Genomic DNA, 24,814 nt, shown 5'->3' with positions numbered 1-24,814 from the left:
CAGTGCTTCCCCACCCTCGGTGTGCAGTTTGTTTTGCAGCTGGCCAGAATAGGGGTACACATTGCTTTTGCAGAGCATAGGTCAAATCCCCAGTTGACACAAGGTGAGGGCCTGGTCCATTGCATCAGTAGCACTTTGAACAGGTAAAAAGCTAGGAATGTGCTTGAGGAAGTAGTAGTATCGTTGTTTATTTGTTTTATCTTGGTGCCTAAGAGCCCTAGTCATAGATGCCCTTTATGCTAGGTGCTGTACAAACACCAAACAAAAAGATGGCCCCTTCCCCACAGAGTTTACAATCTAAGTATAAGACAAGAGACAACAGGTGGACTCAGACAGGAGTACAAGGAAACAATGAGACATTGGTCAGTATGTCTCTGCATGCCAGCAGCCATCACACACCAGCATTACCATCCTACCCTTGTGTCTAATGGATCATATTCTGTGCCCTGTCATCCAACCCCCAATACAGACACAGCACAAGAGCCTCATATGGCTCCATAGCATTATTTATGCCACTGTAACATCAGACCACAACTGCTGTTGAGAGGAACTGTTGTTTTTTCAGTGCACTTCAGAGTGACACATGCGGTGATGGCTTTAGCTGTTCTAATCATGATCTGGTTTTCTTTCTCTTACGCTAGCACATCAATAACGATCACATCCACGGGGAGAAGAAGGAGTTTGTCTGCCGCTGGCAAGACTGCACTCGGGAGCAGAAGCCATTCAAGGCTCAGTACATGTTGGTGGTGCACATGCGAAGACACACTGGAGAAAAGCCACACAAGTGCACGGTGAGCCAATGGGGCACAGCTCTGTGCAGATCAGTGGAATGGTAGGGGACTCGTGTCCACATGAATGTATATCTGGACACAGACTAGAGAGTCACACCAAAGCTCTATGAATGAACCCTCCCCCCACATTCTGGGCAAGTTCAGATCCAATTTTTCAGCACTAATGGGCTTTAAGTACTTGCAGGCTGTCCCCTTGGGATGTGAAAGTTAATGGAGAGGAAGGTTCATGCAGTGGTTATGGTGCTAACCCTTAGCATCTCTGGGCCCCAGTTCCCTGTCTGTCAAATAAGGATAATTCTTTCCTATCTCACAGGGTGTGGTATTGCATATTCAGCTTTCCACCTAGGAATCTATTTCCCCTCACTGAAGATTAAGTAATCTGGTGATTTACACCCATAAATTAAGACTAGGCGGGGCCAGTTCCTTGGTCGAGTGAATCGGGGTAGCTCCTTTGAAGTCAAGGCAGCTACTCAAGTTGATACCCTATAAGGTTCTAGCCCCCACAATGTTTAGGTGGCCAAGTTCTGAAGACCAGATGAGTGACGTAGTGTGCCTTGGCCCAATTAGTGGGATTTAGAATAACCTCTTTTTGCATTCCAGGACTGCTGTAATTCAGACCTATAACAGGGAGTAGACTTGGTGCTGCACCAAGTCCCTGAACACTGTGCTGTACAAGGCTCTCTCCTGGCCCTGGCACATCCCCTCCCTAACTTTGCCCCATCCAACGTGTCCCCTCTGCTGGGGGCAATCCTTCACGTCCCCTGTAGGGCAGCTCCTTGGCTTTGTGTTGTCCTAGTCTAGCAGTGCAAAGCAGACAAAGCTAAGGATTGAGTTCAACCCTTTTCCCTTCCACATTCTCCGTCACCATTGCAGCTCCACTGTCCTCACAACTCAGGCTGACACGCACAGTTAACTTTGGCCCCGCCTTCCCTTTCCTTTATGGCTATCTCATCTGGACTGTTGTAGCCTCCTCCTGTTGGCCTCCCTAATGTTCCCTCTTCGATCTATCCAGCATTCAGCAGCCACCATGACCCAGCATCCTATTCCCCATTCTCACCTTCGTGCTTTTGCTTTCATGCTGCTCCCTGCTCCTGGGATGTCTCTCCTCACATTCCTTCAGATCCCTCCTCCTTTTGCCTTCTTCCCGCTATTCTCTTCCACTCCTGGACCATCACCACGCCAAGTCTCTCCTTAAAAATATCAGACCATATATGACTTGTTTCCTATATGACTCCTTTGTCAATCTGACCCTCTGTTTGTCCCATTCAGGGTGTAAGCGCTCCAGGGCACAAGGCCATCTTTTTGTGTTGATCTGGTAAAGCACCGAGCACAGTTACGCTGCGTTATAAAACTTTCATAAGAGCACCAGGAAGTATTCAGTGTGTTGTTTGATGCAATGGATTGAACATGAGTGGAAGAGTCAGCTCTGCCCTTGAAGTGGGCAGCAGCTAAAAGTATGGGGGATCAGCTCCCCAATCAAGGCTAAAAGCAGAGGGGAGCCCCTCCTCCTCCCTCACAGCTCCCCGTCATGTTCGGCTGATGCAGCCAAAGCTCCCCTTCTCATTTCGGTCTGTTTCAACTCCAGGTTGTTGTGCTGAATTGGAACTACTGCAAAGCAATTTGAGTGCCTCAGGGGCTGTGTCAATCACCTCCTACATGCTGGAGAATGTCAATCAGGCTATGTGTTTTACTCAAATTATTGCTGGGTCACCCCAAACTCACTTCTTGTATGGGACATAACCTGAGTTTCTATGGTGCTGAGGCCTGTACCCTTCTCTGTGGAAGCTTTCCTTGTCCAAGCCAGTTCAGCTGTGATTTCTCAACATTCAATTTATTTTAAACAAAAAGAGAGACATGGGAACGTGATGTAAATAAGACTTGAGGTGAGCCCAGGCTGCGGAGTTTGGATCTGATCTAGCTCAAAGGCCAGGGATGTTTTAGTGCAAAGCACATTTCTGCATAAGACATCCAGATTCTATATTCGCAGATCAGCGCTTAGCTGTGGGAACATCTGGTTTGAGCACCCAAGGATTTGGCTGTCCTGTTCAGATGCCATTATTTGAAAGTTGGGCCACAGTGGGGAACACTCTTAATTAGCTGCATTACTGTGATAATAGGCAGTTTTGCTAGAACACCTCAGTGAGTTACTGTATGCTCAGTTACCAGTGATTTACAGTAAGTTGAGTGTTATTTTTCAACACCTGTAAATGACATATGATGCCACAGGCTGTAAGCACAGGGTGAGAGAACAAAATAATTATATTCTGTTAACTCATGGTTACGACATGCTGAATGAAACAAATCTACTAGCGGAAGCTTACCACAGGGTAGGCACTCAGAGACTATGGTAATGGGCACAATGTGAGACCCTAATTAGAACAGAATTACCTGTGCAAATGTGGTCCTTCGTTTTAGCTAAACAGTTATACATCTTAACCTTGACAATCGCATCCATCATTAAATTGGACTATAGTGTAGGAATGGTTGCAAGCACTGTGGCGGACAACGGTGTCTGGAGCCATTACTATAGTTCTGCTCTATAAGAGAGTAACACCAAGATTCACGGCTCTTCATGCTAATTTAATCACTGTTCTAGACTGCTGAGAGAGGCAAAAAGGTTCCAATAAAAGTTCCTGTTTCTCCGGAATGGTACTGAATTATTCAATGAATTAACTTTTGGTTTTCCAGAACAAGGCCTCTTTTGATTGCCAAGACTTTCATAAATGGCAGCCTGAAGTGATCCTCCTAATTCCAGCGTGAGGTGAACTGATTAAAATGAGCCCCCTGTGGGCCCCAGAGATTGAAATGGGAGCTGTGGACAGATCACATATTAAGGCACTTGAGTAAGGATTGTTGTGTGGGGATTTTCCAAAGCACTCAGCATTGACCTAACTGCTATCACTGAAGCCAATGATAAAATGCCCATTTGACTTCAATGAGAGCAGAGCTAGGCCAAAGTCAGGCACTTCTGAAAATGCCACCCTAAGAGCCTAGCTTTAGGCACATTTTTTAAAATCCTGTCCAGTGGTTTTGAGTGTGCTGTTACTTCAGGGTCACTACTGCTTGGAAATATTACTGGGCAGCATCTCATCTTCCCTCAGCCATTTTGGATGCTTGGCTGAATCCTTCCATAATACAAACAAGGAGAGTCAGTGAGTTGTTGCTTTCTTTCCAGGCCCCTGGCCTGTGGTGCCATCCAAGAATCCATTAAGATTGAGGAGCTTGGTTTTGAAGATGGTAATGTCAGGCAGGCTGACCTCAGAGCCCTCAGGAAAGTGGAACCAAACTGTAATTAGGGAAGCTTCAAAACTTACTATTTTAACTCTTTTCCTTTAGAAAACTGGCTTGTCTCACAAGCTTTGGAGCTAGTGAAATGGAGACACCTTGGTCAAGATTTTCAAAAGCAGCTAGTGATTTGGGGTGGGCGGGGGGCTCCATTTTTGGATGCATGATCTGAAACATCTTAAAGGGGAGCCTAATATTCAAAGAACAGGTGCTCAACCCTGCCTTAAAATCAGATTCTTATCAGGTATCTATCACAAGTTGGGCACCCAAAATTTGGGCAGCCCTAAATCACAAGCCTCTTTTGACAGTTTTGCTCTGGCCAGGAAGGAAAAGCTCTCTCAACAAAGTGGATGTTAGAAGACACAGGCTCCTTAAAAAGGAAAAGAAATGGAAAGCAGATGAGGAGGCAAAAACCACCACTGTGGTTGACGAATCGCTCCCGTTGTGTTTTTATTTTAGTTTGAGGGTTGCGCCAAAGCCTATTCCCGACTGGAGAACTTAAAGACACACCTGAGATCTCACACTGGAGAAAAGCCGTACGTCTGTGAACATGAGGGCTGCAATAAAGCCTTTTCCAATGCTTCAGACAGAGCAAAGCACCAGAACAGGACGCATTCCAATGAGGTAAACCCATCCTCACCACAAGTGCTGTGGATTTTTAACAAAATTTTTGCTGACAATATAAACTTTACATGCTGGACTCGTGTAAAAAGGAATTTACCATAATGAAAGACTTTTTTATTTTTTTTACTTGGATTTATTTTGCTGCAGAGCCAGACCGCATTAGCTTTGTATTTATGAAAGCCATGTTAGAAACTATAAACAGATGCTGAAGTATGCAAATTTTCTGATTGGCTTTTGAAATTAAAGCTGGTGCTTTCCAAATTCATAATTTTTAATAGTCCAAACAGGGTCCTACATGTTTGTACCTTGCTTTTTAACATGATTACAGCATAGATTCATAGTGGTGTGATTTCATAGTGGGTCCTGACGCTTTGGAAATAGTCACACCTGCATCTTTTGATGTACAATGATAAAGTGTGATGCAATGCTTTGTTAACCCTGGCTAATTAAGACCCACTATTAGAAGTTGGGAAATGCAGGAAATTGCCCTTATTGTAACACATTTGATGGTCTGCTGCAAGCGGCTTAGGCTGAGGATTAACAATTATATTACTACTAATTAGCAGACGACGGGAAGGGGGAAAAAACCATGTTCTAGAGTTCTAGTAATGTTTGCAACCATGAAGGAACAAGTCTGTAGTCTAATTTGTAACAGTTAAATATGAATCATTGGAGAATGGAATAAAGTGATTTCAATGGATGACAGAATTTTAAAACAATACTATATTACCCAGTGATAAGCAAACTTCAAAAGGTTTCGCAGATTTGGTTCAGATGAGAATAAGCACTCCAAAGTTTTGGATGCTTCTCTGAGCTATTTTAACTAGAGAAAGACCCAGATGAACAACCCAGATCCAAACATCTTTCCAGGTATACAGATCTGAATCCAAATATCTAGGCTGACCTCTCTCAGTAATAAGCTGATGGGTAAGTTAGAGCTGCTCCCTTGCAAATCTGATTTGTACCAGGGCTGGACAGCTCGGGACTTATAGATTCATAGATTTGAAGGCCAGAAGGGACCATTAGATCATCTAGTCTGCTGTCCTGTATATCACAGGCCATTCAGTTGCACCCACTACTGCTATATTGAGCCCAGTAACTTGTGGTTGGCTAAAGCATATCCTCCAGAAAGACATCCAGTTTTGATTTGAATACTGCAAGAGATGGAGTATCCCCTAGTTCCCTTGGTAGTTTGTTCCAATAGTTAGTCACCCTCACTGTTAAAAATTTGTGATCCATTTGAATTTGGCTGGCTTCAGCTTTCAGCCATTTGTCCATGTTATGCATTTCTCCCCTACATTAAAGGGCCCATTAGTTTCTGATATTTACGTCCCATGAAGGTATGGAGATGCTGTAATCAAGTCACTGCTCACTCTTCTTTTGGATAAACTAAACAGATTGAACTTTTTAAGTCTCTCACTGTAAGACATTTTCTCCAGATCCTTGAATAATTTTTGTGGATCTTTTTCACCCATCTCCAATTTTTCAACATCCTTTTAGAAACATGGACACTAAAACTGGACACAGTATTCCAGCCTTGGTCTCCCCAGTGCCGGGGACAGAAGTGAAATCAACTCCCAACTCCTACTCACTACTCCCCTGTTTATACATCCAAGAATTGCTTTAGCCCTTTTTGCCACACCATTGCACTGGGAGCTTGTGCTTTGTTGCTCGTCCGCTTTGACCCCTAGATCTTTCTCAGAGTCACGGCTCTCCAGGATCATAGAATCTCATGGTTGTAAGGGACCTCAGGAGGTCATCTAGTCCAACCCCCTGCTCAAAGAAGGACCAAACCCAACTAAATCATCCCAGCCAGGGCTTTGTCAAGCCTGACCTTAAAAAGCTCTAAGGAAGGAGATTCCACCACCTCCCTAGGTAACCCATTCCAGGTCTTCACCACCCTACTAGTGAAAAAGTTTTTCCTAATGTCCAACCTAAACCTCCCCCTCTGCAACTTGAGACCATTACTCCTTGTTCTGTCATCTTCTACCACTGAGAACAGTCTAGATCCATCCTCTTTGGAACCCCCTTTCAGGTAGTTGAAAGCAGCTATCAAATCTCCCCTCATTCTTCTCTTCTGCAGGCTAAACAATCTCAGTTCCCTCAGCCTCTCCTCATAAGTCATGTGCTCCAGCCCCCTAATCATTTTTGTTGCCCTCCGCTGGACTCTCTCCAATTTATCCACATCCTTCTTGTAGTGTGGGGCCCAAAACTGGACACAGTACTCCAAATGAGGCCTCACCAGTGCTGAATAGAGGGGAATGATCACGTCCCTCGATCTGCTGGAAATGCCCCTACTTATACAACCCAAAATGCCATTAGCCTTCTTGGCAACAAGGGCACAATGTTGACTCATATTCAGCTTTTCGTCCACCGTAACCCCTAGGTCCTTTTCTGCAGAACTGCTGCCCAGCCATTCGGTCCCTAGTCTGTAGCAGTGCATGGGATTCTTCCATCCTAAGTGCAGGACTCTGCACTTGTCCTTGTTGAACCTCATCATATTTCTTTTGGCCCAATCCTCTAATTTGTCTAGGTCCCTCTGTATCCTATCCCTACCCTCCAGCATATCAACCACTCCTCCCAGTTTAGTGTCATCTGCAAACTTGCTAAGGGTGCAGTCCACACCATCCTCCAGATCGTTAATGCAGTCCCCCATTTCTGTAGGTATAGCCTGAATTCCTTGGTCCTGGGTTTATAACTTTGCATCTGACTGCATGAAAATGCATTTTGTTTGAATGGATCCAGCTTACCAAGCAATCCAAGGAGCTGCAATAGGTCTCTGATAGCCCTCGCACCACTTGTAGGCAGTGTATTTGGAGCTGTGTCAGTCCCAGGATATTAGGACACAAGGTGGGTGAGGTAATATCTTTTACTGGACCAACTTCTGTTGGTGACAGAGACAAGCTTTCGAATGTACACAGAGCTCTGTGTGACTCAAAAGCTTGTCTTTCTCACCAACAGAAGTTGGTCCAATAAAAATATTCCCTCATCCACTTTGTCCCTCTCCTAAGAACATAAGAACGGCCATACTGGGTCAGACCAAAGGTCCATCTAGCCCCATATCCTGGGTACTCAGGCTAGACCACAATTTCACATTCAGAAAAGATGGAATTATTCACCAATATTCACAAGAAATTAGGCCCAGATTCCCCAGGTTTGTCCCCATCAGTTTGTAACAAAATATGGTTCAGTCTCTTACTGCTTTCATGGCATCAGGTTTCCAGGCTGCCGGTATATCACTACTTTGGCCGCTGTTCATTTGAAATGAGGAAATGTGCCCGTGTGTTGTCAATGAACCCATTAGGACATCGCAGCTGATGGCCTGTTGTGGATTTTCCAGGGAAGAGATGTCTAGTGTTGTTCCAGAAAATTGTTCTTTAACTCCATCACCCCACTGTGGTGCAAACTTGCTGGCTCACTGAAAAGTTCAAGGTGACGCAAGTCCGTAGCTATTCGGCTACATCTACAGTACAGCTGAGAGTAGGCTGACCAGATAGCAAGTGTCAAAAATTGGGACAGGAAGTGGGGGGTAATAGGTGCCTATGTGAAAAAAAGACCCAAAAATCGGGACTGTCCCTATAAAATCAGGACATCTGGTCACCCTAGCTGGGAGGTGTGATTCCCAGCTCAGGTAGCACTAGCTCTGATCAAGCTAACATGCTAAAAATAGCAATGAAGCTGTGGCAACACAGGCAGCTTACAGAGGCTAACCCCACCTGCCCAGAACCCTGGGTACACACTCGAGCAGCTGCTACCAAGCTAGATCAAAACTTTCTCAGGTGTGTCTACACATGCTCTAATCATATCTCCCTACTGCAGTGTAGACATACCCAAAGAGACATTTTTCCCCAATTCAAGCTGAAGTGCAGTTGAACTCTAGAAATCCAGTGCCCGAGTTTCTGAGAAGGCTTGTGATGATTCCACCAGCCAAAGAGATGTAACTTTTCAAGTATTTGAGAAGGATTTGGAAGGAGATATTGGAATTGTTTGCCGGGCTTGAACCGGCGAAAGCAGAGCAGTCCAAACACCAGATACCTCTGTCTGAACAACGCTTAAGATATTTTGTAGGCAGCCCAAGCATCTCAAATTTCAATATTCAATATCAAACAGAGCTATTATCTACTCCCCGACATTAGGGCTAAAGGACCTTTGTAAGTCATCACCTCCTATTCCCTTTTCCCTAATGCAGATTAGTAATAATACTTCTGTATTGCCCCATCCAAGAATCTAAGTGAGCATTACAAACATTAAATCATTAAATCACCACCGCTCTCTGTGAGGTAGATACTTATCTCCCCATTTTACAGATGGGGAACTGAAGCAGAGAGAGTTAAACTGTTGCAAGAATAGATCTCTAGTGCTGTTCATGTGATTGTGCTGGTTTAGTTTTGTTTGTTGGTTGGTTTTGTTTGGTTTGATTTTACCCAAAACTAACTAACTAATTCTCCCCCCAGCAATTTTGCGTGTGCTCTTCGGTCAAATTGGAAAATAGATACCTAACTAATAGAAATGACCATTTTTGGTTAACCTTAGAAAACCATTTACATATTGTTCCTTTAGATGGATCCGTTCCAATGTCACAGTGGAAAAGTACTTAGAGCAATTGTGAGGCTGAAGTGGTGCTTGTGATCAATTCAACCCAAGCAGCAGTAGCTTTCACAGCTTTGGTGCTCATGCACATTGGAATTGGAAAGTGGATACATCAAAGTTTTTTTTTTTTTTTTTTAAAAGAAAGGATAGCTACTTGCTAACTTCTGTTTCCAAAAGTCTGGCCTCAGACTTTGCTGCAGTGATCAATGATTCATGATTCCAGGAATACAATGCCATTGTCTTAAAAAGTATTGCGTGCCTGTGGTTTGTTTTGCACGATAACAGATTTCAGAGTGATGGGTGCTGGAGATATATGAAAGACTAGATAGACAGAATCCAGTCTGGCTTAGTTTCTCTGGATTTCCATAGATCAGGAGGTCTCAAACATTTTCCCAGAGTAGACACCATCTTAATGGAGAGATGTCTTGTAGACACTCCCCTGCAATTCCAATGACTCAGACCATCTCCCCTCCCATCCACAATCATGAAACGTTCCTGTGGCAACAAATGCTTAGGTGGAAAAGTAATATTAGGAAAGTATTTTGTGAATTTTTAGCTGTCTTTGAATTTAGCAGCCCAAAGCAAGAAGTAAAGCCAGTACCAAGCGACTAGCCAGGTCTCTGTGGCTCACCACCAAGTGTTCCATGACCACCAGCAGAACATGGATCACAGTTTAAAAATCTGCCACAGATGCTTTGCAAGATCCTAAGAGGCAGATTCTCCACTTTTTTTGCTGGCAGCATCATGGTCATTGTGCTCTGTGAGGACATGACTTATCTTTGTCCACAAAGCATGTCCACAATATTTCAGTCTGCTTTAAAAATAACCTCAAATTTGTCATCTCGACAGAAACCCTATGTCTGTAAAATCCCGGGCTGCACAAAGAGGTACACGGACCCCAGTTCCCTCAGGAAACACGTCAAGACTGTGCATGGGCCCGATGCCCATGTCACAAAGAAGCAGCGCAACGACGTTCACCCCCGGCCACCTCCCCTCAAGGAAAATGGCGACAACGAAGCAAGTGCCAAGCAGAGTAGCAAGGTGTCAGAAGAGAGCAGCGAGGCTAACAGCACCACCAGAGGCCTGGAGGACTGCTTACAAGTCAAAACAATAAAGACCGAGAATTCTGTGGTAAGAGAAGCTGTTGTTTAAAAGATAAGAGTATGGTTTGTAATTTCTTGGAGACGCAGGTGAAAAATGTAAAGTTGCAGCCTTTTTCCTCCTCATGCATTTGCCATGCACCCAGAAATTTGCAGGACGATCCCAGTTTTCAAGGCCCCCAACCCAGAAGTTAAGATTGCAGGACAGTTAAGAGTCCCCAGTGTCTTACACAGCAACACAGAGCCCAAGGTGTGATATTTGTAACATTGCTGATACGTCATGATAGGATGATGAATGAATGCATCAGCCCATGCAGCGTTAATGCCATGCCACGAAGGTGAAAATGCGACAATAACATGTCTTCATAATACAATTTCTTTTGTCCCCCCAAGACACTTTAAATCAGGCAGTAGTCTTATTTCCTTTCCAAGCCAATCGCACATCATTTCATTAAATCTGTGTGTTTCTGTGTATTACACAGTAGTTAGAGGAAGTCAAGAGTCTTGCTGCACCATAACTCTTTCACATTTCAACATTTCTCCTTCGCTTAGCAGCCAAAAAGACAATTTTTTTTGTAAAACAAGAGGCCATAAACGGCTGAACTAAAGTCACTTCACCTGCTAGAGTTCATTCAGTCTCCGGGTTTCTCACTGGAGTTGTGAGAACTTCACAAGCCTTTGAGACTCAAAGGATGCAGTTTCTTGATTTTAAGCCAGGCTAAAATGTTTCCATTTCTACCAGTCAACATGGCTTTGCACTATAAAAAGGGCTAGATGCCATGCTCTTGGCTGATACTGTGACGATACATGAGTTTAGTCCAGGAAGGAATTTACTGTTTTCACAGTCCATTTTATTGGCTAAATGGACAATTTCACCTTCACAATCTCCTGTGTTCATTGAAAAACTCCGTGTAAGAATAACTAACACACACACACACACACACACGGTGTTTTTCTAGGAAGATATTTCTCCCCTGCTTTCCCTAACGGTGATTTTCCTAACAGACTGTAGGTCAAGTTCTTTCCATAGTTACACCCTGTGCAACTCCATTGGTGTTAGGCACAGTGGGCAATCCTTCCTTTCTGCTACTCCCACGGAACCCCTTTTACTTCACTTGGGCTGCATGGTGTAATGAGGGCAGTACCCAGCTCACAGTGCCTATTGACAACATATGTATCTACCTGTATTTACTACTTGTTTCAATTCAAATCTCTGAAGCCCTGGGATGGAGCTAGTGACTGGTTGATTGAAATCACTTGTAATGGTGTCTGGGGGTCCCTCTTTCTGACCCAAAATTTGATCTAATCCAAAATCCACCAAGGTCTGTGAAAATTCACTGGGATTTGGATCCAGGTACATTAAGAGGTGTTCAATTAAATGTGCTGACTTCTGAACTGGGGTGGGGTGGGTGTCGGGAAAAAGAATGCTGCTAATTTACCCTGACTTGTGCACTCCCCTCTATGCTCTTTCACTAATCTTCTCCCTTTCATTAATGTTCTCTTTATTCTAACAACCTGTTCTTTGTTCCCACTTACCTTTCCTTACTCCACCTTCCTAAGGACAGTCGGTACTAAGGTGAGCAAAGAAATTCTTTGTATTGAAAACACTGTATAAAAATGTGATATATTCTGTACTGTGCATCTACAGCTAACCAAGACGAGTTAGTGTGTAAATGCAAAGGGAGTGAGGAGGTGTAGGTGGGCTGCCAGTAAGGGGCGATTGGGGGAGGGCCCAGCACCTCTTTGTCAGTGTCCCAAGAATTAATTCCTCTCAGCATTACACTCCTGGAATGTAACCTCTGTCCTTCCAATGAAAGGAAACTGGACCCTCTAAAGCCAGGCAGCCCTGCTAGTTAGGGCTGGTTTTGATCAAAATAAGGCACTCCCTCTCCTGACACACCCACCTGCTCCTGGGGCTAAATATGTTGCCTCTGCAGCATTCCCAGGTTGTGACAATCTCTGGAGCAAGAGTTCAGGGCCAGGAATTGAGAACCCTGGCATCTTACCTAACAATGTGAGCAAGGAAGTTCAGACCATTCAATGTTTGTTGAAAATAAGTTGCTCAGTGTGAAATGTCATTTCTAATGCAAGTAAAACAAACCTTTATGGCACTTATCTACCTCATCTGTAAGTGGGAGCTTGCAAACAGCAAACCATGTTTTTATCCATCTAGGAAGATTGTCAGCTAAACTAATTACACGTTAAGGTATTTAAAAGACAGAAATATGTTGTGCCTGAAACACTTAGGACTTGATCCTATGTTAGATAAACTGGTGCTCATTGCAGCTGTACTTTGCACAATCTGCTAATGCACTAGCTTATCTTACTGAATCATCAACCCTTTATCTACTGCAGCAGCAATGTTTGGTTTGTCTCTATGGGAAAAATGAAACACACCAAAGATTTTTAACCCATAGGGGTTTTATGCAAATGCTTGTGAATTTAAAAAAAAAAAAAAGTCCATCCAAATTTGTTAAAGTACTGCTGTTTTTAAATAAACCTAGTGCCCACAGCATGAAACTATAATGCCAGTTGGCATTAATTAGCATACTGGCCTTGTCAGCAGCAAAGACTGGATATGGAAACTAACCTATCCATCCCCACCTAGAAAGTGTCCGTGGCTGCAGAACAGAGCTGAGACATGGCAGTGGGCAGCATGTGTGTATGGGGAAGGAGGTGACCACATGTTCCCTATATCAAATGTGTTGATAAACAGGAGACTTCAGTCTCCAGGTCCGTGTGCGTGTGTGTTCCAAAGCTGTGTTTTCAACTGCAGAACTCAGACCTTCTATTATTTCTCCTTTTCAAGATGTGTCAGTCCAGTCCTGGTGGCCAGTCATCATGCAGCAGTGAACCATCACCACTTGGTAGCACCAACAACAATGACAGTGGAGTGGAAATGAACTTGCACAGTGGGGGAAGCCTGGGAGACCTGACCGCACTGGATGACAATGCTCCTGTTGTGGACTCGACAGTCTCATCGGGCAATTCAACAGTCAGCCTTCAGCTAAGGAAACACATGACAACGATGCAGCGACTTGAACAGCTCAAGAAGGAGAAACTCAAGACGGTTAAGGATTCCTGCTCATGGGTGAGCCCAGCTCCACAAGTCAGAAACACCAAGCTACCTCCCATACCAGGAAATGGTAAGCCATGGTCCTGTGTTCTTCCTGCTATTAGACTCCCTCAGGCCATGTCCCATGTCTCACAGTGAAGGGTCTGCCCTAGAGCAGAATCATTTCCCCGCCTAACAACATCACTCCTCACAGAATAAAGATGAGCTGTCTCATAAAAGGATAACTCAGGTGTGAACTCGGCTGTATAATTTTGGGTGGGATTCCCAGGGTTGCCCAAGGCTAGTTTGCACCTGCCCCTGCCTTACCCCAGTGGTGGAAATTACAGCAGCCCTGTGCTAGTAGTAACAATCCCCTGTGGGCTGTTTTGCCGTCTGAGGACTGCTTGAGCAGACCAGCAATCCAGTCATGCCCCCATCCCTGGCCATGACTTTGGCCTGCCTCTATATCAGGTGGGGAGCTCAGTGATGGTGGCACAGAGCCACCTATGCTAGTTTTACTTCTATGCCAGCTGGAGATTCCTGACTAGGACAAATTTATGATCACTTTGTGCCTCTCCAGCTTATCAAATTAAAATGGGCAGATGATCTGTCCTTAGAGTTTACTGTATAGGAGCTTCTTCAATTGCTCTGGGAAAGATCTCAGAAGGGTACATGAATTTCTAGTACTGAGCAATGAGACCTCTGCCTCTGAATTTTTGAAACCAGTTTGAGTGACTGATCATATGACAAGGCTTGGAAACCACATGTTATGCCTGTAGTGTCTTTCATTCTGCCTTATAAAAAGAAGCCCATAGGAATGCTCTCCTCATCGGTTGCAGTGGTAATGAAGCAAACACTGGAAAAGCCTCTGTAGCAGCGACTCAATTAATTTCCTGAGTACATCTCTCTGTCCTCTTTCCCTGCCCTGTACTGTACCTTTTCTCATAGGAGCAGAGCTGCAGACAATGTGCTGACTCCATTACCAGTTAGTCACGTTTACATCACTCTTCTGAAGCAAACATTTGCTGTTGGATAACACACAGAGATCTGTATTTAGACCCCAAGCACAACATGTAATATAGCTATTTACCCCAAAATAGCCCTCTCAGCTAACAAAACCATTTTTCTTCCCCCCAACACTCTTCCAGGCTCTATCCTAGAAAATATTGGTGGTTCCTCTGCTACACTGCCTAATCCTAGAATAACGGAGCTGTCTGTAAATGAGATTACGATGCTGAATCAGCTCAATGAACGCCGTGACAGTACGACAAGCACCATCAGCTCAGCATACACTGTCAGTCGCAGATCATCAGGGATTTCCCCTTACTTCTCTAGTCGCCGTTCCAGCGAGGCTTCGCAGTTTGGGAATCGTCCCAACAACACGAGCTCTGCCGACTCCTACGACCCGATTTCTACGGACGCGTCACGCAGATCGAGCGAAGCCAGCCAGTGTAGCGGCATACCAGGCCTTCTCAACCTCACGCCAGCTCAGCACTACAGGCTGAAAGCCAAGTATGCTGCTGCCACGGGGGGCCCTCCTCCCACACCTCTGCCTAACTTGGAAAGAATGAGTCTGAAGAACAAGATCTCTCTTCTCGATGGGCCAGATCCTGCTTTGCCTTCATTTCGCCTCCCTCCTGGGCCAAGACGCTGTAGCGACGGCAGCACTTATGGGTACGCAGCAGCCCCGACTTTTCCCCATGACGTGTCAGGTAACAACACAAGACGCGCGAGTGATCCTGTGAGGAGACCTGCCGCAGATCCACTGTCCCTCCCTAGAGTCCATCGCTTCAATAGCACCAACAGCATGAATCCCCTCCACCCACCACATCCTGCGGACAGAAGGAACTGCAGCCTTTCCAATTACACACGCTCCGATGGCAGCCTTCCCAGGCATGTCTATTCACCTCGACCTCTGAGCATTAGTGAAAATATTACCATGGAAGCAATGGCAGGTGAGACGGAGGGCCCCATTGGAGAAGATGACATTATGCTGCCAGATGATGTAGTGCAATATATCAAATCTCAGAACAATGGGACAGCTGTAGAAAACACTTCCATGGGGTACAGTAATGAAATGCTAAACTTCCCAGGCAATGGCAAACTGCAACATCAGAACTTGTCTAGCCAGCGCAGGATGGCTGGAACTGATGCAAGCGTGAACCATTTGGGTCCGGGGGTGGCAGAGTGCCACATGAGCTTTGGTGCGCCCTCGAACATGAGCAAAAACAACATGCCCGTCCAGTGGAATGAGGTTAGCTCAGGTACCGTTGATGTTATGTCTAACCAATCGAAGCAACAGTTTTCTCAAGGAAACTTAGCTGTTGTCCAGCAGAAGCAGAACTTTGGTCAGTATCAGAACTTTAACCAGCAGCAAATGCAGATGAGTCAAAGCGGCATGAATGTAACACAGCAGAATTTTATGCAAAGAAATATGAGCATGGATGGACAAAGGCTAAACTGTATGCAGCTGAGGCAGCAGCAGATAAATCCGGGCCCTAATATGAACTCCGATTTGAGCCTGCACCAAGGGTATAACCAGGCTCATCAAATGCTGAGCCCAAATGCAATCAGTGGAGATCCAAACCAGCTTTCCCCTTCTTGTAGCAACGTGGTAGTGAAGTCTGGATCCCACGTTCATCCTCAGCAAATGGGCGTTGCAACAGATCCCTCTTTAATGGTCAACAGTAATAGACTGACTCAGGTCATGCATGAACAAAGTCAGCAGAACTATTCATCTCAGACAAATCCCATGAATTTCTCCATGGCTCAGGAGGTGTTTTATCAGCCCCCTTCTTTAATGACCTCAAATCAGCCAAACTTTGAGCCCCAACAGAGCATAATGAGTTCAGCTGGCCAGACCTACACTCCTGGAACGGTACAGCCTCATCCTCCACCTGACCCTAGTCCAGTAAACAGGCATAGAGGGATACGCAACATGCAGCAACTCGGTTACATGAGAACTCCCCACCCTACTAATGCCATGAGCCCTGGCCAGGAAACAGCAGAGGCCACTCCGAAAAGAACCAACAATATGGTGTCAATGCAGGCCCAGCAATGTGCAAACAGCACAAGGGAAAACAATTTGATGTACTATTATGGTCAAATCCACATGTATGAACAAAATGGAAACTTTGATAACCATGTGGATTGTAGAGTGGGACAGCAGCAGTGTGCCTTGAATATCAAGCCAGCTGCCATGCCGTCACCCGGAGCTAACCAGGTGTCAAGCACAGTGGACTCACAGGGTCTGGAGCCTGCTCAGATAGATTTTGATGCCATCATGGATGATGGAGACCATTCAAGCCTGATGTCAGGAACCCTCAGCCCTAGCATTCTGCAGAATCTCTCCCAGAACTCCTCTCGCCTTACAACTCCACGGAACTCTCTGACACTGCCATCCATACCAGCTGGAATAAGCAACATGGCGATAGGCGACATGAGCTCCATGCTAACCACCCTGGCAGAAGAGAGTAAATTTCTTAACATGATGTCCTAATGATAAAGCCCCACGGTTTATCCCAGGGACTTTACACAAAGCAGTTTTATGAATGTGCTTTTTAAAAATAATCAGTATCTATAGAGTAGCATTTTTGACAAGTATTAAATACATTAAAGGGATTCAAAGTAAACAATGTCTCTGTACAGACCTATGTAAACTATCTAAAAGCAGTTTAGCACCAAGAGTGCAACCTCTAGTATTATTTTTTTGCTTGGTTTTTCAGGGGTCTGAACAACGCCACCACCAAATGAGAATATTGCATAAGAATGGTTAAAAATGAATTTTTTTCCTCCATGTTTGCCACCTCTCTTGGTTTTCTTTTAGTTATGTCTGCAAAAAGACCATTTCTCAACACATGCCAGAAACAAATGGAGGGGTGTCTTTTTGATCTGAATAAAAGCCATACTGCGTATTCTGCTCCAGTGAGATAAGCATTTAGTTACATCTCCCAAAAAGTCCACTCCCAGCAATATCATTATAAACTGTTCTTTATACCTTGCGACTTTGTAGAAAAAAGCATCAGTTCCAAACAGCTTCTCAGAAAAGTGCCTTACTATGCTTTAGCATTAAGTAGTCAAGGCGTCTCTTCCATTAAAAGCAAATATAGTGTATATAAAATCGAAAGAAATGTACATTTATAAAGCATAGCAGTGTTTCGGAAAAACATCAGAAAGATACGTTGATGGGACACATGAAAGATGAATGCCCCCTTTTGTCAGATGTATTTACAATATGGATAGAATGTAGCAGAGTCCTGAAAATACCATTCATCTGAAAGCATCTCTAATGGCAGGAAAGCCCCGATCCTGCAAAGGTTTATGCACGTGCTTAACTTTATGCCCTGTCAGTAGTGACTTCAGTAGAATAGTGACTTTCGTCTGGGGCCTTAAACAACTTGTGTAAATCAGGGGATTATACGGGAATTAATTCAGGGAAGCCTATGGTCTGTGTTGTACACGATGTTGGACTAGATGATCACAGTGGTCCCTTCTGGTCTTAAACACTGTGAATCTATGAAAATTGCTAATGAGGCTTCACAACGGCTCAGCTCTAATTTGTCCTCACTGGGGTGAAGGGGGGGGCACATAATTACTTAGCTAGCTTAGGACTTGTCTGCACAAACAGTTAGGTCATGACAAGGTGAGGTGTGACTCTACCCTGCACTAGCCTGCCTCAGACTAGGCTGCCACATGGATCTTGCTGGTGCACATTAACAGTTCTGTGCACTTTGGTCTGGTCCTCTTTGAAACAGGACTAGATCCAAGCGCCCCGACGAATGGTTAATGCATATCAGCAGGGCCTACCTCACAAGCTAGTGCAGGGTTGATTCATACCCCAAATTGCCACAAACTAAATGTTCATGTAGACGAGCCCTTAGTCAAATGTCTGGGATTTGTAGTGGGGTATCGGAGCTGTGGGTGAAAGCCTCTCTGAAAATTACCCATGGGAGGAATCTAACCACAAGCAAATCCTCCACAAAATATAAGCTGGCTACCAGTTTTTGCAATTTTAGGGCCCGATCCTGAAGACAGTGGAAAGACTCCTCAATGCATTATTTATTACTGTTGGTATACAAAAGGGTAAACACCATGAAAACAGACCTCACTGAAATTTACCACATTTCAAAAAGACAATTCTTTTCTTCCTAGTATTATAGTGTTAAGTATGTCAAGGGGAAGGGTACACACATGAAATTCCCTCCTGATTCCAAACATCCTGTGTGCTGAACTTTAAAAAACTAAACCAGATGTGCATGATGTCTCATCAGCAGGGCTCCATCCTTTCCCGCTCAATGGATGTCCAACGCTTTACTGAATGTGGCTCAGTTCCAGCTGCAAACTGCAGCTCCCATTGGGTGCTTTTTAAAGGTGCTAACATTGGCTTTCTACAATCATTGCTGTCCTTTTGCACTCACCAGTGCCGCACAGACTGCACTGATGCTAGCATGACTTGTGGCTGTTGCACGAATGTCAGTCATTGTTCCTGCCCAAGCATTTGTGATGCCAAATACCCCAGAAGGCCACACATAGATCGAATATATATTTACCAAAGGACCAGAGTGCAAAAGCCTTCCTTGTGTTGGGCAGCACCCTACTCCACGTATCGTCCTGTTAACTCCAGTGGGACTGCGTGGAGAGTAAGGGGTGAGTAAACATAGCAGTAGCTGGCCTACCCTAATTCTTAGATAAAAAGCTTGGGTAAACAAAGCATGATGGGCTTGATCCTGCCTTCCTCACATATCCTAAAAAAAACCCTGACATCACTGGAACTCCTGGCTGTGCTAGGAAAGCAAGATCAGGCAGGGCAGCTGTTTGCACTTGTGCCTAACCTAGAAAGATGAATTTAAAATGATTGGGCTTTTTTGAGTTCATGGTACAGACTCACCTGCAGTTACCTCACCCTTGCATTGGAAGAAAGAGGGCCGGGCCCAGTGTAGGACTCTGAGACATACTGGACGCATGGAGTTACACTTCGGGCCTCCCAAGTGCTGCAACTGATCAGGCCCTTGTGTCTCCATTGGTTGTTGAGCTGATTTATTCAGTGGATGCATATGACAGTGCATGTTAGTGAGCCCCACTTCAGGCAACACACATAACAAGAAAAGATCAACCCCCAAAGCAAAACCATATCTCCAGTTTGTCAAGATTCCGATCGTTTTTCAGAGGTGGTCTTCCTTCATTTACTAAAATAGTATTGTTATAACCATTCCAGCTCTGTATATAGTATGTATAGAAGACATCATTACTAAAAGCACTGTAGGTGAATTGTTCTGTCAAATTTATATCTTATGGACATTTTTAGCTGTTTTCTACATCATAAAAATGGAGGTAACGTGCTGAACCTGTATATAAGCCTTTTGTACATTAAAAAGTAATTTTTTTCATAAGTTATTTTGTTTCATGGTTACTGTATTGTGGTAGCACTCAGAGGCCCATGCAGGTTCAGGGCCTGCGTGTGCTGGGTGTTGTACAAAGATAACAAAAAGATGGTTCCTAACTTGAGGAGCTTACAATCCAAGTACAAGCTGAGAGACTACAGACGGATACAACAAATTGATGGAGTGTGCCAGGTAACAGAGATGCATGTGGGCAGTGTGATAAGCAGCAGTCACAGCACACCAGCTGCCTAACCATTATTGAGAGCCAAGGTGGGTGAGAAAATATCTTTTATGGAACCACCTTCTGTTGGTGAGAGAGACGAGAAGAGCTCTATGTAAGCTCGAAAGCTTGTCTCTCTCACCAACAGAAGTTGCTCTAATAAAGTATATTACCTCCTCCAACTTGTCTCTCTGTTAGCCTGGGACCGACACGTTACAACAACACTGCATATAACCATTGCTGAGTTTTTTGTAGGCATCATGACAAAGGTAAGTTTTAAGGAGAACAAGGTCATGACTTTTGGGGGTTTTACAGGAAGCTCCTTCCACACAGAAGGGGACAACATGGCAGAAAACACCAAGGTGCTTGGCTGGAAATTTGAGAAACGGTCAGTTAAGGCTGGCATTGTTGGCAGAGCAGAGACGAGGGTTGATGGCTCAAGAGTTGTTTTGTGTTTGGTGCAGTGAAGGGGAAGCCAGTCTGTTTGTTTCCTATTTGACAGTAGCTGGTGACGTGCCAAGCAGTAGATCTATTGGTCGAGATCAAAATTAAGCCTGGTGTGCCGCCCATTGAAGTGAACAGAGAGATTCCCACTGACTTCAAGGAGAGTTGTATCAACCACTTGAGAGAGTGCTTTTTGCCTTGGCTCTGTCATTGGCCAACAAAATATTTGAATTGTGACTATGAGCTAATGTTTTAAAGGGGTTCCGGTGAAAACATAGTAATGTATCACTCTTTATGAGAATTGTTTAGAAACTGTCAGCTTAAGTTGCAATGAAGACTTTAAAATATATAACACCCGCAATAAGCCAAACCAGTCAGATCTGCCATACATTTTGGCACAACTGAAACTTAAAGGAGACCCAAACAGAATCCTGCTCCTTCTCTTTTTGGAATCAATGGCAAAACTCCCATTCATTTCAACAGCAGCAGGGTCTGACCCTAAGCAAGCATGAATACTGCAATATCCTTTCAATCCAAAGCGGAGGTGGAGGAAGAAACTCCGCAGCAGTAAAGCCTCCCTCTCTGTGCTGTCTCTGTGCCAAGTCATTGTGTTATTGTCAGTACTAAGAGATGAAAATGACCGTGGACTAGGATCTGCTCCAAAGCCTAGAGAAGTCTTTACATTTACCTTGGCCCTTAGTAAACACAATGTCAAGCCTTTTGATGTTTTGTTGTGAACATTTTGTGGGATTTGAACCAATCACCTTAAGGCAAAAAGCTTGACTAGCCCATTATTATCCTGTTAGCCTCAAAATCCATCGGGTAGAGATCACAATATTCTGTATGACTCAAGAATTACAAACATCACTAAGCAATGGCTTTTGTTGTTGTTGGAGATAAATTGTTCTGACTTATTTTAACTCCTCCTCTGAATTAGGGCCTCATCCATTGTCCACTGAAGTCGATCAGAGTTTTTTCTATTGACTTCAGTGGCTTTTGAGTCAGGGTCTAAGTTCTTACTTATTTACACCTAGAAATGGAGTCAAGATTCTAATATGTGATCCTAATCCAGATGTAAAGTTGCCTCTGATTCAGGGGTGTTCAGATGCAGAGTTTGATGGGAACCCATCTCTGTTTATATTATAAACTCTACATTTCTCTCCATTGGGGCTAGCACTTCCCAGGGCTCCCTCTGATGAATTGTAACCACTTGCACTTTCTTTATTGCTTGCACATCCTGGAATGTACAGCACAGAGGGTGTTTGTGTTTCTTAAAAGGCTCCTTGTGCAGAACTGTAAACACAGAAATGGTGATAATCCTTTTGCAACAACGAAAGTCCATTAATTAACCATGGCCTTGGGCACAGCTGGAAGCAGGAGCTTGAGAGTCAATATTAAAATAAATGTGAACGCTTCATTTCATATTGAAGTATTCCTCTTTTCAATCAGTTTCCTTCCGAACTAAAATAAAGTATCTCTTTGGGCCAAAGTCTAGAACCCTTAACTGAGTGAGACCTTACTTCATATTGAAATCAATGGGACCGGATGAGGAGTAAGGCCTTCACGATCCTTTAAAATTGAGCTAATATGTAATGTTTTCCTGGGGGGGTGGGAAGAGACCATAAAAGCTACTGTTGCTGGATTTTGTTGCACTCCTACTGAGTACAGAGTCATTCCAATGGCCTCTTTACTGCAGTGGTCTCGGTAGAGATGACATAGAAGCTCTTGTTCTTTATGAGCAGTTGGATCTACTGGGGAGAGCATATGTGTTGTAAATAAATGGTGTGTTTTATATTACTGGAAGGACAATTTATGACCAACCAAGGCCTCTTGCAGACAGCTATTTAACTTGTAAGTAAAATGACCTAACACTTAAGAAATTTAGAAGCTACAAAACATCCCTATATTACAGCCAATGCATTTATTTCCCCCCCCCCAAGATTTATGTTTCATGTAAAATTGTAAATGGATACTTTAAATACATTCACTATAAAAAAATAACCCCCCAAAGTAAAGCTTTTACACATGCTGAAGGATTTGTGGCTACGGTAGCCTCCTGCAGTTGCACCGGTATCTATGACCCGTAGGCTAGATTTTCACCTGCGTATGCAGAGGCTTAGCTGACTGACTGACTCCTATTAATGATAGTTGCTGAGCTACATTGCCACATGATGTGCTAGAAATTTACCCTATTTATTGCTGGTTTATGGAAACACTTTGCTTATTACCCCAAGGGCTGATCGGTGGTTTGTTCCTTTCAGAGGACGCTATCTTGCACTCTGCAGGCTCAGTCTGGTCTTTATGTTGTTGAACACCTTCCTGCACTACTACTAGTGTTATTATTTGTATGGTCATGATCGTGGATGAGAACCCCATTGTGCTAGGTGCTGTACAACGCAGAACAAAAAGACAGACCCTGTCCCAAAGAGTTTACAATCTAAGTAGCAGAATATATATCTTATATGCCTGTTATTGCCTTCATCAAGAAGGATCCCAAAGCACTTTACAGGTATAGAAATCCTCTCACCCTCTACTTGGAAACCAGAGTGTGACAGCAACCATTTTTGGCTGCAACCATTCCCCCACCTCCATCCCATTCTGGGGGAATGAAGAATAACTTTCCGCAGCGAGACCACAGAGGGGACTGTAGGTAGGCAGAATTGAATTATTCGAGTCAGAATTTGTCCAGGGCATCAAGCTTAATGCAGCCCTTTGGTGACATTGGCAAATAAATGCGAACATTCCCGGTAAAGGCTTTGCTTCATGTGATTTGGTGCCCTCCCCCGAAGAAAATAAAGAAATGAATCACTGCTTGTGAAATTTCAGGGGGTTTGAGAAATCATTTCCCATGAAGCAGGCAAAAATGTGAAAAGTAACTTGTGAATTTTGAGAAACCTATGAGAGCAGGAGAAACCAAAAGCCACACGGGTCTACTGGCTTATGCATAGGATTAGGACCCATGGCTCCTAAATGCTCGTTCCACTTCGCACATACACAGCACTTTGAAAACACTGTTAGAAGGTAGCTTTGGAGCTGATCTAAAGTCTACAAATTCTGATTTTTAAAATGTTTTTGTGAATAAAAGTGCCAGTTTTGACTGGTTATGTTTCATGGGGTCACATGATTGGTTACTCAGATGACTACCCCCTGTTCGGGCAAATACCCATAAATCCCAAACGTTTTGAGCATTTTAATACAAAGCCCAGCACCTCACCCTGTTTCAATCCTAAGGGTACGTTACTTCAACGGGTCAGCAATGATGCTGCAGTAGTGTAGTGGTTAGCTAAGTTGCTGGAAAAATTCTTTTGGCCAACCAGCTGTAGATACAGTGCGGGTTACGGCAACCTAATAACACTGCATAGCTTGCAAAATTTTTCATAGCCCTGAGCAATGTAGCTAAATCCATCTAATTTTTAGGGCTAATCCAGGCTTAGTTTATTTGGGAGTGGGCCACCGAATAATGATGAAAACCGCGTGCCAGAGATCCATGGATTTCCTTGAGGCCGGGGGTCACCCATCCAAACGTTGAGAAAGCCTCAGCCTGCTTTACAGCTGGTCAAGAAACAATTGTTTTGTCTGCACCGGGGGGGGAGGGGGGAATGACTTTTCAATGAAATCCTGAAAAATTTGGATGAAAAAGGAAATTTTGGAGTAAACATTTCCAATTAGTGGGGGGGGGGAAGTTCCATCTATAAAATGTTTCAAAGGAAAAGTTTCAAAGGCCCTACGCTGCTTCCACATTGAGAGAGCTGATGGGACCAGAGTCCAGGCTGCTGTGGCAATGGAATTCCTTACAGCAGGGGTAGGCAAACCTTTTGGGCCGAGGACCACATCTGGGTGGGGAAATTGTATGCAGGGCCGGGGCAGGGGGTTGGGGTGTGGGAGGGGGTGTGGTGTGCAGGAAAAGGCTCAGGGCAAGGGATTGGGGCAGAGGAGGGGTGCAGGGTGTATGTGGGGGCTCAGGGAAGGGGGTTGGGATGCAGGAAGGGTGCGGGATGTATGAGGGGGCTCAGCATGTGGTTGGGGTGCAGGATGTATGAGGGGGCTCAGTGCAGGGAGTTGGGGTGCAGGAGGGGTGCGAGGTGCAGGCAGTTGGGGGGATTCAGTGCAGGATGGGGTTGAGCTCTGGGGTGGCAGCGGCATGCACCGGGGCCAGGGCAGGCTCCCTGCATGCCTGCCCTGGTCCCAATCCTGCGCCGCTCCAGGAAGCACTGCAGCCCCTGGGGGAGAGGGGGTGGAGGGCTCCGCATGTGCTGCCCTTGCCGTGCCTCCAGGTACCTCCCCCGTAGTAACCCGTTCCCAGCCAATGGGAGCTGCGGAGGGCG

General features: G+C 44.6%; 1 protein-coding gene across 26 annotated transcripts in view; it reads left to right on the top strand.

Moving 5' to 3' along the window:
- GLI2 (GLI family zinc finger 2) overlaps positions 1-19,804 on the top strand; it is a 396,028-nt gene extending 376,224 nt beyond the window's left edge. For all 26 annotated transcript variants that reach the window (XM_039494657.1, XM_039494646.1, XM_039494645.1 and 23 more), the window contains 5 exons: positions 642-791; positions 4,536-4,700; positions 10,140-10,421; positions 13,200-13,536; positions 14,594-19,804. In XM_039494657.1, the coding sequence (XP_039350591.1) occupies positions 642-791; positions 4,536-4,700; positions 10,140-10,421; positions 13,200-13,536; positions 14,594-16,944 (3,285 nt within the window). In that variant the 3' untranslated portion in view covers positions 16,945-19,804. The remainder of the gene's footprint in view (positions 1-641; positions 792-4,535; positions 4,701-10,139; positions 10,422-13,199; positions 13,537-14,593) is intronic.
- The last annotated feature ends 5,010 nt before the right edge of the window (positions 19,805-24,814 follow it).

Source organism: Mauremys reevesii, linkage group 11, assembly GCF_016161935.1.
Source record: "Mauremys reevesii isolate NIE-2019 linkage group 11, ASM1616193v1, whole genome shotgun sequence".
Lineage (NCBI taxonomy): Eukaryota > Metazoa > Chordata > Testudines > Geoemydidae > Mauremys > Mauremys reevesii.
Note: the sequence above shows the minus strand (reverse complement) of the source record. Positions and strands in the feature narration are given on the sequence as shown.